The sequence below is a fragment of the Chrysemys picta genome, chromosome 6, assembly GCF_011386835.1.
Source record: "Chrysemys picta bellii isolate R12L10 chromosome 6, ASM1138683v2, whole genome shotgun sequence".
Taxonomy (NCBI): Eukaryota; Metazoa; Chordata; order Testudines; family Emydidae; genus Chrysemys; species Chrysemys picta.
Window position 1 is genome coordinate 71,876,361 of NC_088796.1, and position 14,723 is coordinate 71,891,083.

Sequence of the window (14,723 nt, forward strand, 5' to 3'; positions counted from 1 at the left end):
GGCTGTTGTGTTTGGAGCCCATCTCACAGGGCTCGGAGTGCTCTTTAAGCTTCCTGAATCTGAACAGAGTCCAGGCACTGCCTCGGACTTGGGATGTTTAGGCACACGCTTGGGGTGCAGCCTTGGTTTAGCACCCCTTCCTGAGAACGGAGACGACGTGGTCCACTGCCTAGCCCCTGGGGGCATGTAACAGTAAAAAAACAGACACAGGTTTTGCATTGGATTCTAAACACTACTTACTCTTTATTAAGCAGCATGAGAAATACAGGTTTCAGAGTAGCAGCCGTGTTAGTCTGTATCCACAAAAAGAACAAGGAGTACTTGTGGCACCTTAGAGATTAACACATTTATTTGAGCATAAGCTTTCGTGTGCATAGAATGGAATATATAGTGAGGATATTTATTTTTTTATATATACACACAGAACATGAAAAGGTGGTTAGTTACCCTACCAACTCTAAGAGGCTAATTAATTAAGATGAGCTGTTATCAGCAGGAGAAAAAAAAAACAACAAAACTTTTCTAGTGATAATCAAGATAGTCCATTTCAGACTGTTTGACAAGAAGGTGTGAGGATACTTAACATGGGGAAATAGATTCAATGTGTGTAATGGCTCAGCCATTCCCAGTTTCTATTTAAGCCTAAATTGATGGTATCTAGCTTGCATATTAATTCAAGTTCAGCAGTTTCTCGTTGGAGTCTGTTTTTGAAGCTTTTCTGTTGCAAAATTGCCACCTTTAAGTCGGTTACTGAGTGACCAGAGAGGTTGAAGTGCTCTCCTACTTGTATTTGACTGTTATGATTCCTGATATCAGATTTGCATCCATTTATTCTTTTGTGTAGAGACTGTCCAGTTTGGCCAATGTACATGGCAGAGGGGCATTGCTGGCACATGATGGCATGTATCACATTGGTAGATGTGCAGGTGAACGAGCCCCTGATGGCGTGGCTGATGTGATTAGGTCCTTGGATGGTGTTACTTGAATAGATATGTGCACAGAGTTGGCATCAGGCTTTGTTGCAAGGATAGGTTCCTGGGGTAGTGTTTTTGTTCTGTAGTGTGTGGTTGCTGGTGAGTATTTGCTTCAGGTTAAGGGGCTGTCTGTAAGCAAGGAGAGGTCTGTCTCCCAAGATCTGTGAGAGTGAGGGATCATCTGTCAGGATAGGTTGTAGATCTTTGATGATGCGCTGGAGAGGTTTTAGCTGGGGGCTGAAGGTGACGGCTAGTGGCATTCTGTTATTTTCTCTAGACAAAATAATAAACACTTATTTTCCCTGTCTCAGTTTGCTCACCACTCTGAACAGGTCTTTGGGCTTGGGCAGATGCCTCTGGGATGTCCAGGACCCTTCTTCTGAAACTTAAGGTTTCTCTTCAGAAATAAGGAGCCTCTTTCCCTCTCTAGTTCACTTAACTTTCTCTGACCTTGGCTGGTCCCACAGTTAAACGACTCCACTGTTACCAAACCAACTGTCTGTTCTTCAGGTCTCTGAAAGTCACAGAAACAGACTTCCATGACAATCTTACCGTTAATCATATGTAGATAGATTCCTCAAACCATCACAATGACCCAATAATAAATCCTTGAAAAGAGGTTCACACAGCAAATCTGACAGAGATACCAACATGAAAATCACCTTTTTGTGAATTTCTAACCTACTATAACTAAGGGCATGTCTACATTACAAACAATGTCAATTTATGTTAGGTTGACTTACAGCCACCACAGTAATTACTGACGTGGCTGATGGCCACACCACTCTCCTTCTGCCAACGGTGCATGTCCTCACCAGGAGCACTTCCACCGACTGACGTGGGGGGCTAAGAGCCAGGGCTCTCAGCTCCACACAGCTGCCTGCCAGGACCCCAGCAGCCTGTCCAGGTTCTCTGCTCCCTGCTCCAAGCCAGGGGGCGAAGGTGGGGGGGTGGGGGGGTGGGGAGGAGGGGAAGAAAGAGGGAGGAGATGAGCTGCCCAGGACTTCTCGTCTTCCTGAGCATGGAGCCTCAGGGCAGTAGCCTGGCTGGGAGTGGGGAGCCATGGGCAGCCAGGATCTAGCTGCCTGGCTTTGTCAATTTCACGGCTCCAACATGGCAGCTATGAAATTGACAAAACAGCCGACCGGCAAAGTAAGTAACAGTACTCTGTTGCCCTAAATACATCAAGATCTTGTCTACACTGCCACTTTACAGCGCTGCAACTTTATCACTCAGGGTGTGAAAAAACACCCCCGAGCGCTGCAAGTTTCAGTGCTGTAAAGTGGCAGTGTAGACAGTGCACCAGCGGTGGGAGCCATGCTCCCAGTGCTGGGAGCTACTCCCCTTGTGGAGGTGTTTTTTGTTTTTTTTTTAAATAGTGCTGGGGAAGAGCTCTCCCAGCGCTGGTACCGTGACTACACAGCCACGTTAAAGTGCTGCCGTTATATTGGGGTATGTCTTCACTTCATTGCTAGTGAAGACATACCCCAATATAAGCCCTACGCCTCTCGTGGAGGAGTTATTATGTAGATGTAGTAGGGAACTGACATTAGCAGGACAAGGCTGTAATGTATACACTGACATAATTAGGTTGACGTAAGCTGCCTTACATCGACCTAAATGTGTAGTGCAGACCAGGCCTAAAAGTAACAAGAAGATTGCTAAACTGGAATAGACAGCAACATTTTTTTTGGTATTTTCCAGTTTATGCATCTAATATAGTAACTTCTCGCTTAACGTTGTATTTACGTTCCTAAAAAATGCAACTTTAATTCTTATGGGGAAATTGGATTCGCTTAATGTAAATGGGGGGGGTTAGGCTCCAGGGAAATTTTTTTCACCAGACGAAAAACTATATATTATATAGATATACACACAGTGTACGTTTTATACAATTTAATACTGTTCACAGCTATGATGATTGTGAAGGTTGGTTGAGGTGGTGAAGTTGAGAGTGGAAGAGGAAAGGATATTTCCCAGGGAATGCCTTACTGCTAAATGATGAACTAGCACTTGGCTGAGCCCTCAAGGGTTAACACGTTGTTAATGTAGTCTCATCAAGGCAGCATGAACAGGAGGGAGGGGAGACAGCATAGCAGACAGACACCTTGTGCGTGTGGGGGAGAGGAAGAGAGATGCACACTGCCCCTTTAAGTAAGCTGACCCACTCTTAAGTGCATTGTCTTTTTAAGTGATCAGGAAGTTGAGACAGCAGCTGCTGCCCCAAGCTCTCTCTCTCTCTGTTTCTCTCTGTCCGTGTCCCCTCCCTGCTCTATTTAGAGAAGGGGTAAGCAGGGTACAGGAGCAGCGGGAGGGGGACACCCTGACATTAGCCCCCTTTTCCCCTTTTGCACAGCAAGCCAGAGTCTCTGGGAGCAGTTCCAATGCAGAGGGCAGGACCAGCACATGGCAGTGAGGGGGACGGACAGCTGAACTGCTGACTGATAGCCTGCTGGGCGACTGCAGCACAGGGAACTTACGGGAGCGGGGAGCTGATACGGGGGCTGCCAGTCAACCCTGCTTCCAAGCCCCCACCAGCTAGCTGCAATGGGCTGCTCTTCCTGCAAGCAGTGGACAAAGCAGGCGGCTGCCAAACAACATTAGAAGGGAGCATTACACAACTTTAAACAAGCATGTTCCCTAACTGATCAGCAACATAACGAAACAACGTTAACCGTGATGACTTGAAGTGAGGAGTTACTGTACTTCTGTATAAACACTTTTGCTATTTTGTTACTGTAGAGTTGTACTTTCTTCTCATGCAGTAGGTTGGTGGTATTCCAGAAGGGCTCACCCACTCTCCCTTGATGTTAATAAGGGTGTTTGCAACAAGGAGACAGAAATATTCCATTTTTAAAAAAAATATTAAAAAAAAATCCAGACACACTACTGAAGAGCAATTTGTCGGAAACAGGATTTCTGGGAGCTTAAATTTATAACTTTGATAGACACTAAAAATCATGGTCTTAATAACACTAGATTTATAGCTTATTACAACTGTCTGTAACTCACTAATTCCACCTTTTTGTCCTATGAACAGGGACGTTAAAAGGACCTTCAATGGTCTCAGTTTAGCATGAGTTAGCACATATTCTATCTGTTCAATTTTGTATTTAGCTGTGACAAAGTACCTTTCCCAGACCTGAAGAAGAGCTCTGTGTACCTTGAAAGCTTCTCTCTCAACAACAGAAGTTGGTCCAATAAAAGATATTACCTCATCCACCTTGTCTCTGCAATTTTTTAAGTGTTGACCAGTGGTTCAAGGAAATGCTATTACCTTGAGTGTTTAAATACATGAAAGGACTCTAGCAAGCTGCATGTTGTCAGCTGAAACATTTAATGTAAAAGGTAGTTACGAAATAGCACCATCTAGTGTTAACTTTTGGTTTTAATGGTATGAATGCCTATTGAAAGTTTAAAGTAGCAACAAATCATCAAAATGAAGTTCATAACCACTCACTGTTCCAATTATAAACAATCATAACAAGAGACAGCTGGAAAAAGATCCCTTTCACCTGAGCAGAAGACAAGACTAAGTCAAATTATCCCCCTCCCTGAACCAATTACTCCCCCCCCCACACACACACACACACCAGGGGAGTCAAACTCTTGCCTTGGAAAAGGCCAGATTATGTTTTAAATTATGGGCCAAGTCTACAAACATAGGGCCACATCATAACCCTGAGCCACACCAGAACTCTCACCAGTGACAACGGGAGTTTTACACAAATATTGAGGAAAAAAGCCCTCGTGTAATAACTAAACTGTTCATTATTTGACTGTTGCACTAAGCATCATACAGTGGAAAAAGTGATGCAGGGCAACTTTCTCACCACTATTTCTGCCTTTTATTGCCATTTGTGCATGCAATTACCTGTTTTGTATGTATGTATAACTGTGGTAATTGCACATGCTAAGTAAAAACATTGAGTGCCTAACTTATCTGAAAATCCACACAACTTGGAAATCTGACACTTAATACACCCCACTGAAATGAAGAGAGTAGTTCTCACTGAGCTGTTTGAGACTCAGGGCACATCTACACTACATCAACTATTGCGACACAACTATGGCGCTGCAGCTGTGCCACTCTACCACTGCAGAGTAGACACTGCCTACAGTGACAGAAGGAGTTCCCCCCCCCCATTTATGTAGGTAATCTGCCTCTCTGACAGGTGGTAGCTATGTTGACAGAAGAATTCTTTCATCCACCCAAGTGCATTTATAGTGGGGGCTAGGTTGACCTAACTGGGTCACTGAGGGCATGCAAATTTTTCACACTTCTGAGCTATGTACCTAAGTCAAACTAAGTTTTAGATATAAACGAGGCCTTCACAGTCTTCCAGTTGTGAACTAATCTTTGCAAGCCCAAGGGTTAGAATCTGTTTAAGATTCTGAAGAACAATCAATCATATATCCAGCTATATACTTCAAGTGGGCTAGATCCAAACCACAACAGAGGGTTAGATGTGAGTAGTCAAAGTGACTACCAATTAGGCAACTAAATCGTAAGCATAAAAGCAGAATCCTCTGTTGTAAGTATGACTTCAAACATATTCAATGATATTTATTTTTCTGAGTAGCAGCCGTGTTAGTCTGTATCCGCAAAAAGAACAGGAGTACCTGTGGCACCTTAGAGACTAACAAATTTATTAGAGCATAAGCTTTCGTGGGCTACTGCCCACTTCTTCGTATGCATATAGAATGGAACATATATTGAGGAGATATATATACACACATACAGAGAGCATGAACAGGTGGGAGTTGTCTTACCAACCCTGAGAGGCCAATTAAGTAAGAGAAAAAAAATTTTTTTGAAGTGATAATCAAGCTAGCCTAGTACAGACAGTTTGATAAGAAGTGTGAGAATATTTTTCTGTTTCTTCAGTGCTGGAGCTAAGAAAATGGATGGATGAGAAATGATCGTTGTAATGAAACTAAATTAAAAGTATGAGAGCGTGCGTATAGGTTCAGAAATTGAGCTTTTACTTCACACTGTAGGATCTTTATTCCCTCCTCAACAAAAAAAAACCCAATACACACCGTCAATGGAGAAGGAAAGAAAGAAGGGAAGGAGAATCATCTCCTCTCTAGTTTAGTCTATACTAGAAAATGTTTGTCGGAATAGCTATACTGGCAAACCCTCTTGGTATAAGCTATACTAGCAAGAGTCTGTGCTAGTGTAGCTTATACCAGTTCCCCGAACAAAGTAATCACACCCCAACCAACATTATTATACCAGCAAAAGTTTCTAGTGTACACCTGGTCTAGGTCACTTTCAAATCCAGCAGAGTTTTGCAGAGACCAAATGTTCTTACCATTGGATCTGTGGTGCTCATCTATGATGGATATTAACCCATCACAGGAAGGGTGGGTTTAAAATCGGGGGCTATGAGTCCACTGTCGCTAGCCACAGGTGCTAAGCACCTTATCCCACTATACAGAGGGATGTGCACGGGTCTCCCTGCATCTGTCCTAACTGCTTTCTTCTTCTTTTGGAAACACCCAACAAAATCAAGGAAGATATTAATAAAATGGAGACTTTATTCAAGGCAATTCAGAAGCAGGTCGGACACAGTCCAGGTTCTGTCTAACTGCACTGGCTAAGAGGGAACTGAGGGAGGCCAAGGCCACTCTACTCTCACAGTCGAGCAGAAGGAGCTGCAGCCCCACTGAACACTGCTATGCAAAAGATTCTGAGTTTGGGGGAGGCGGGGTGAGGGGGGAGAAAAAAGAGAAGAGGAGAGAGGCAGGACACACATGAACCTACAACAGGATATACATAGTCAATTTCTAAAATAAACATCTGAATGTGAAATTGGACTCATTATGAACTTCAACTTCCGTTAGTGCGTTTCCATAAGGCTACTGTAAACTATAAATTTGCTTGCTTATACTAATTTCTATTAAGGAACTGAAGTGTTACACAACTTTCAAGGGTTGTAGCCCTGGGTGTTGAGGCTCTCCAAACAGACACAGGACCTTTTCTCTAACAACAAGGTAGAAGGCAGAGTGAATGTCATGAATCACACAAGAAGTGCACCATTAGTCTGTAATGAACACCATGGTGTGGCTTATTGCTACTGCAATATAGCCAATTACACCATTAAAATATATTTTAAAATATTGGAGTATTGCGATTTGTATTTCCACTATGACAAACAGTTCCTAGTAAAAGCTATAGTAGATAGCGTTTTAAACATTCTCTACTGTTTTCATTTTTTTGAACTGTTTCGTGGACCATTCAAAATGCTTCTCCCATTCCATTAGTAGCCCTGCTACCAGTTTAGCAGCAGTTTGTAAGCAAAGATCATTTCATTTCACTTTTATAAAAAGTAATTATTGAATAAATATTTTCACAAGAAAGCTGAATAATTATTAAGTACTGCTGAAATTGCAGCTTGGTACAGAAAGGGTAAGTGGGCACAGGATTTCTAACCTGTTTTTTCAATAAAAAAATTCTAGTGGCACATTTTTAGGAACTGGTGCATGGATGCAACCAAACACACAGCCAATGTGAAAAGCCATATTCCAAATTAAAATATAATACCATGATCTATTTTCACAGATCCTTCATCTATAGAACCCAAATCCCTTTAATACAAAACAGAGTGCAACGTAAGAACGGCCATACTGGATCAGACCAAAGGGCCAACTAGCCTTCCAACAGTGGCCAATCCCAGGTGCTTCAGAGGGAATGAACAGAACAGGTAATGAAGTGATCCATCCCATCACACATTCCCAGCTTCTGACAAACAAACAGAGGCTAGGGAGACCATCCCTGCCCATCCTGGCTAATAGCCATTGATGGTCCTATCCTCCATGAACTTATCTATTTCTTTTTTCAACACTGTTCAGAGGCCCTCATTCAGGAAGGTGAAAATGCTGCGTAAGCAGGAAATAACAGTTGAAATTGAAAGTAGTGAAGATACAAACATCAAGGTCAAGACTAAGACTTAAGTCAACCTTACAGTAATGTTGCCATTCCAGAAAACAAATATAGTAATGTTCATTTAGCATATAAAGAAGTTTAAAAAAAATGGTCTTTCCCATAAAAAGTGGGAGGCATCAAATTATTCAGTCCTTGCAATGGAACATTATTTCTACAAAACCAAGCAATTGTCAGAGATCTTTCTTTTAATATGATGGATTTTGGTGCAGCAACTTGATGGGTTTTCACTCTAATTAGACTGGTGTATTTGATTGTTTTGAGAACAAATCTGCTCTGTGTTTTACTCAAAAAGTAGCTACTTCATTAAAAAGGCAGTTTAGAATTCATAAGGAAAAATATATTAGTCCATAGGGGTGACATTACATCTGAGTTATAAGACTGGACCAACGGGGAAAAGGATGGGCATCAAAACAGTGGTCACAACTCTGCTAAAGGAAGAGATGGCAGCTGAGTTACACTGTAGGCATCTGGGACTAAGCACTAGGAATTATTTTTATTTCTTAAGCAGCGCGGACATTAATTCCACCACAGAATTCTAGTGAACAGATCAATGAAGATAAAATAATTAGAATTCTAGCCCCATTATTCAGCCACTCATTTATTCTGCATTTCATAAACAAACCAATTTGACTGGCTGAAATGCACTGAATATTATGAGTCATTTCAAAATTTGAAGAGCTGCCAATTTATCTTGTATTTTTAAATGGCTCCAGTTTTTCCATTTTGGACACTCACTCATACCAATTTGTTACTCTGTTAGTATTATTTACAATTTTAATCCACCTACTTCATTATCCAGAAAAGTAGTCTCGTAGATAAGTGTGACTTTTTACAATTTGTTTCCCAAATGAGCAATTTTATTTACAGCTGTGCCTTTTATATGCCAAACACTTTTCAAATGCTCAATGACAGTCCCAGCTCCAAGCAACTCACAATCAAAGGAAAGCAGATATAGGAAAAGACAAAAATAGGTGATCTATACACAGTTAAAGATTCCTGCTCTCAATGAATTGAAGTGGGATTTACAATGAGGGTCCCACACAGAAAAGCTCAAGGAGGTTGTATCATGCAGTGGGAGACCTCATGCAAGAGGGTACGGAGGTGACCCATACTAGAGGTTTACAAATAGTGGACAAGGCTAAGAATAGGAGCAGTGTGTAGGGAACAGATAACATGAAGCTTGACTAGGGAGGGGAAAAGTTCTGTAAAGCTTTGAAGGTGGCAACAGGAAGCTTAAATTTGATGTGCTAGCAGATGAGAAGTCAGTAGAGAAATCCAAAGAGGGAAGTTACAGGATCAAGTTAACGGACAAGGAAGCGGAATTTAGCAGTTGTATTTTGTACAAACGTGTGCATTTGAGATGCCAGAGAGAATGAACAGTAGCAGTAGCCAAGGGTGAAGAACAAGAGCCTGTATGGGAGATTCATTGTGGGAATGGAAAGGACAGATGCTGGAGGTGTTGAGGGGCAGGATTTTGATAAGGCCTAGATATGTGAGGCAAGGGAAAAGGAGGAGTCAAACACAATCCTGAGATTTGGGATTGAGTGACAAGTTAAGATAGCAGTATTCTCGACAGTCAGAGGGAAGATAAGGAATTCTGTTTTGTCAGGGTTAAGATGACAAGACATCAAGATGAGGGACTGGATGGAAATGTTACAGTGAGGAGACAGATTCATGACTCATCAGCATAGAAATGCATTGCCGCAGATGTGTTTTTTGCTAACTGCTCATGTCCATAGACCATTATCGGCTATAAGGTGAAAAGGCTTTATATATTGTGCTGCTGCTTCAAAGGCAGCCTGGTTAGCAATCTTGAATTGCTAAACAACTGGAGTTGGTGTCTGGCCATTCTTAGAAGGCCTCTGACTCTGGCACTCCTCTTTGACTAGACAGGGCCAGAATCTGCATAGCTGGAGAGCACACTACAGGTCTATCTATTCTCATGCCTGTTATGAAAGGGTTGACTTTTCACCTGTGAGTTTTTAGGTCTAATTTTAGGGATCGAGAGACTGTCAGTATGGTGTATGCTTACTGAAAGGATGTGTGTTTGCTTAGTGACAAGTGATAGGAGCATTTTTATCATTTTAAAAATAAAATAAGCTGGTGGAGGATACACTAGATAAGGGTCTAAAGCAGAGGTGGGCAAACTATGGCCCGTGGGCTACATCCGGCCCGCAGGACCCTCCCACCCGGCCCCTGAGCTCCTAGCCCCTCTCCTGCTGTCCCCCTCCCCCGCAGCCTCAGCTCGCCCCGCCACTGGCGCAATGCTCTGGGCGGCGAGCTCCTGGGGCAGTGCAGCTGCAGAGCCCGGCCTGAGCTGGTGCTCTGTGCTGCGCGGTGGCATGGCTGCCTCCAGCTGGGCGGCAGGCCTGTAGCGCCGCCAGCTGCTGGTGCTCCAGGCAGCACGGTGAGGGCAGGGGAATTTGGGAGGCTGGGGGGGGGGGGGGGTGAATGGGGACAGGGGTCCCAGGGGGCAGTCAGGAAGGAGGGGGGATTTGATGGGGTGACAGGGGGCAGTCAGGGGCAGGCGTTCCAGGGACAGGGAGAAGGGCTGGTTGGATGGGGCAGGGGTCCCGGGGGCAATCAGGAAGGAGAAGGGGGGTTGGATGGGACAGTGGGGGGCAGTCAGGGGTGGGGATTCTGGGGACAGGGAGCGGTGTGTGTGTGTGTGGGGGGGGGAGGAGTCCCGGGGGGGGGAGAGACTGCCTCCCCTAACCAGCCCTCCATACAATTTCCAAAATCCGATGCAGCCCTCAGACCAAAAAGTTTGCCCGCCCCGGTCTAAAGACTACTTTGCTCAAAATCCTGAATCTACTAAACAGTCCTGGAACAGAGCCAAAAACATTTGCTAGACCAAATGGCAAGCATAGGTCAAACGGTTCATGAACTGCCAGAGTGAGCAACAAATGCTTTATTCCAGTGGAAAACTGGGAATCAGTTATTTTGCCTTTGTTGAGAAAGTCAATTTGTTAAAAACCAACCCCCCCGCAAAACAAAAACTCACTTACCCTTCAGTGCTTTTGTTAAAATTGTTTTTAGAGAAGAGAGTTAAATTTGGCTATATGAAAAGCCTAGACAATACATTAGAGGTAAATATTTTATTCTATTTGTAGTATGTATTCTATTCCTAAAAAACACAAGAAACAGTTTATATTACTGATAAATAAAACCATGGAAAGATTTATCAAATAGTTTAGAAGGTAGAGTGGCAGAGTAATACTTGCAACTATACACCTTCTATCCATGCATCCCAAAGAGCTACAAAAAAGGTACGGTAGATTATATTCCCATTTTTTTATGGATGGCAACACTGATCAGCGACATTAAATGGCTTGCACAAGACTACAATGTGAGCCAGTATTAGAGCCTGCAAAGGAACCTAGTTCTTCTGTCTCCCATTTTCTTGTCACTAAACCACATTGCCTCACAGGCATGTGTCTGTAATTGTGCCTTTGGGAACTTACAATCCAGTCTCTAAATATTTTCACTTTTCATACATATATGGAAGTTGATCCTGCAAAGAGTTCAAATCTCCCTCAGTTACATAGCTGTAATGACCAGTAGGTCAATGTGTGTTACAGGCATGAACTGAGGGCAGTAATGGAGCCCAGGAATAACCCTGGCACTTGGATCTCCACGATCTTGCAACCTGTGTAGTTATTTACACATGTGCAAAGTAAGCATGAGGGGAGTAACACTACAGTTCATTTCATACCCACTTTGCACATATACAAATGGCTAACCATTGTAAAGCAACAGACAGGTTAACAGTCCTCATGGTCAGAAATGTAATTGGGTTGCCTGCTATTCCCTGGGATACAGCGACAGTACTGTTCATTCTAAAAATATGAAAACAGGTAGAATGGCTAAGTTATCTTCAAGAACTAGACTTTTTTAAATATATATATAAAAAAATGGGAGGTAATATGCTTGTCCCATTTTGTACCCCATTTTCAACAGCTGCTATCTTTCATTTCCCATTATTGCGCCACTGCTTTCTTACATGACTGACCCGTAGTTGCTTACATTAAATTATAAACTATGTTAGCTGCTAAATCAGTACAGTCATTGATAAGCACCACCCCTGCATGTGATGTGCACATCTGTCTCATAGAAGTAGCCTGCAAACTCTTTAAAAGGAGACACCTGCAGTTGGTTCAAGTATGAAAAGAACACGTGATAAGCTATCACACTTCATTGATTAGGAAACCTTACAAGCCACACAGAACTAATCATTCTGCCCCACTGTTAGTGCTAAAGTTTACTACAATTTTACTTGTTCATATCTTCAAAATCATTTCATGGCTTCATCTGAAATAGGTGAAAAAGGTTAAAAACTACTGGATTCTTCTGAAAAGTCAGGTGAAAGAGGCTTTTAAAAAAAAAGCTGATAAGCACACAACTTTTATTTGAAGTTAATGAGAGTTGCAGGTACTCAGCACCTCTGAAAAGTTACATGGGTTTTCAGGGGAAAAAAAACTGTGCACTAGTCCCAAGATCTAGACGCAACATAAAGGTGTTAATGTCAACAATAAAAAAAAAGCTAAAAACTCACTCACTGTCTTCTGTGGGGAGGACCTGCAGGGAATAAATCCATTCTATTATATCATCTTTGTTCACCACATCTAAGGAATCCAACATATCCAGACCAGAGAGTGCGAAAAATGCAATTGTCAACCTAAAAGAAAAAGATACGACTTTCACTTCCCACCATAAATATCACACTGGAGGTTAACAAAATTAAATGCAAAAATGGAATAAATAAATAAATAAATCAAACCTCAACTTTCAGATCTTGAGAGGAGTGTGACACATGAAGTCTAGGTTGTACATAAGGAATTTTACCTGATGCATGCAACAGTGTTTTTACATTTAGTTATTTCTATATTCTTGAATGAGGCTCTTCATTACATGAATCACATTTCCTTTGGTATGATTAATGAAGTGCCAGATATTTAAGTATTCGCATTGGAAAGAAAAAGTGAATCAAGCATCCTAGCCTGCTAGTGGTAAGCCAAGCCTCTGAGGACGTGTCTCCACTGCAATGACACCCACAGCTGGCCAGGGCCAACTGACTCAGGCTTGCAGGGCTCAGGTTAAGGAGCTGTTTAACTGCAGTGCAGGTGTTTGGTCTCAGGCTGCAGCCCAAGCTCTGGGACCCTCCCACTTCCCAGCATCCTAGAGCTCAGGCTCTTGCCTGAGCCCAAACATGTCTACACAGCAATTAACAGCCCCTTAGCCTGAGCCAGCTGGCATGGGCCAGCCATGGGGCTTTTAACTGCAGTTTAGCTATACCCTTAGAGGCTTGCTACAAGCACATGGACCGAGGATTGTTAAGGACAGCTAATGGACATTAGGGCAAGAGGAACAGAAGGAACACATATCAAACACCACCATTATTCAAAAAGGTTCCTGGGAATAAGGGAGGTAGAAATGAGACAAGAATGTAATAGGTACTCTTCTACCTCAAGTACAAAGCCAGCCCCTGTGAACACACAAATATATTCTTTCTAAAGCCACAGGAGTTTTGCTAACAGAGTGTAGCAGTGTCACATTCATATTTTTGAGCTGTGGCTCAGACAAGACTTTCTTCCGTGTAATATCTGCTAAAATGAGCATTATCCCAATGTTCCCTTTCTCAAAGAGTGCTGCATGTGACAGTACCGCATCTTTGTTCTTGTCACGAAATATCAAGCACAGAATACCATACATCCACATTAGACATCTTATGTATTTGCACTAAAGTAAACCAAGTGAAAGCTAACTTGGGAACAATGAGGATTCTATGGTAGTGTCAATTTAACAAGACACATCAAAATATAGAGATACAACACAGCAGGCTGTCCACCGAAAACTCTTCCATGGAGCCAAATGGTCATTTTAATTAGAGAGCTGCAAAGTTCTTTGAGCAGCACAAGATTAATCCTTCAAGGCTTCTTACAGTGGTACCTTCAGATGACTAGATCTGTGCCACCACACTAGTCTTTGTGAACAGTATCACAGCAAAAACAACATTTAGAGTCAACAAAATGGAAATTCAAAAATAATTAAGTTCAATTAAATTAAAAGATCATCCAGTTTTGGCAGGCATGCATGCAATATTTTCCCTACTTGACAAATGTTGCAGTAGATAATCTGTGCGCTTGTCCACAAGGCAAATGCTGAAAGATCCTTTTTTACATTATGCTGCATGGCTAAATGAACATGAGCACATAAAGAACATACCAAGTCAAATACTACGAACTTGCTGTAAATTAGACCTGAACACACTAAAGACTGTACATATGGAAGGAGAGAGTGCATAGCTGAAATGTAGTGGAAATGTGTAAACACCAATTAAATAAGCACAAAAAGGGGTCTAACTGAACAATCCGGAGCTGGTGCATTAGGCTAGAGTACACAGTTGCCTTAAAACTTCCAGGAAGAAGTCCAGAATAGATTTACAGATTAAGTGCTGGAATTCACAGAAAAACAAAGGATTCATACTAAAGCTAATACAAACAACTTTTGCCAATACTTAAGCTGATCTATAGACTTCATTTATAGCATCCCCATTTTGACACAAACATGGCAATATTATGAGAAAGAGTGCGATTGTTGTTCCACCTGCCACTTCAGGTACTGTGTACATTTCAATTTATAGTCAAGTGTCAAACATATGTTTGACACATTTGCCTCCAAACTGAAATTTGTGAAGTCAGGAGGCTCATACAAATCAAGGAGTCCAACAGATACACTGATTTTGAGACCCCTGCTTTCATTTTTTTTTTTTTTTTTAAATCAAGCCTCAATCTGAA

The 14,723-nt window shown here is 42.2% G+C and overlaps 1 protein-coding gene across 1 annotated transcript in view; it reads right to left on the bottom strand.

The window, feature by feature from the left end:
- Nucleotides 1–14,723, bottom strand: part of PGGT1B (protein geranylgeranyltransferase type I subunit beta) — a 62,922-nt gene that overhangs the window by 42,001 nt on the left and 6,198 nt on the right. The window contains exon 2 of the mRNA XM_005300127.5: nucleotides 12,486–12,604. Coding sequence (XP_005300184.1) covers nucleotides 12,486–12,604 — 119 coding nt within the window. The remainder of the gene's footprint in view (nucleotides 1–12,485; nucleotides 12,605–14,723) is intronic.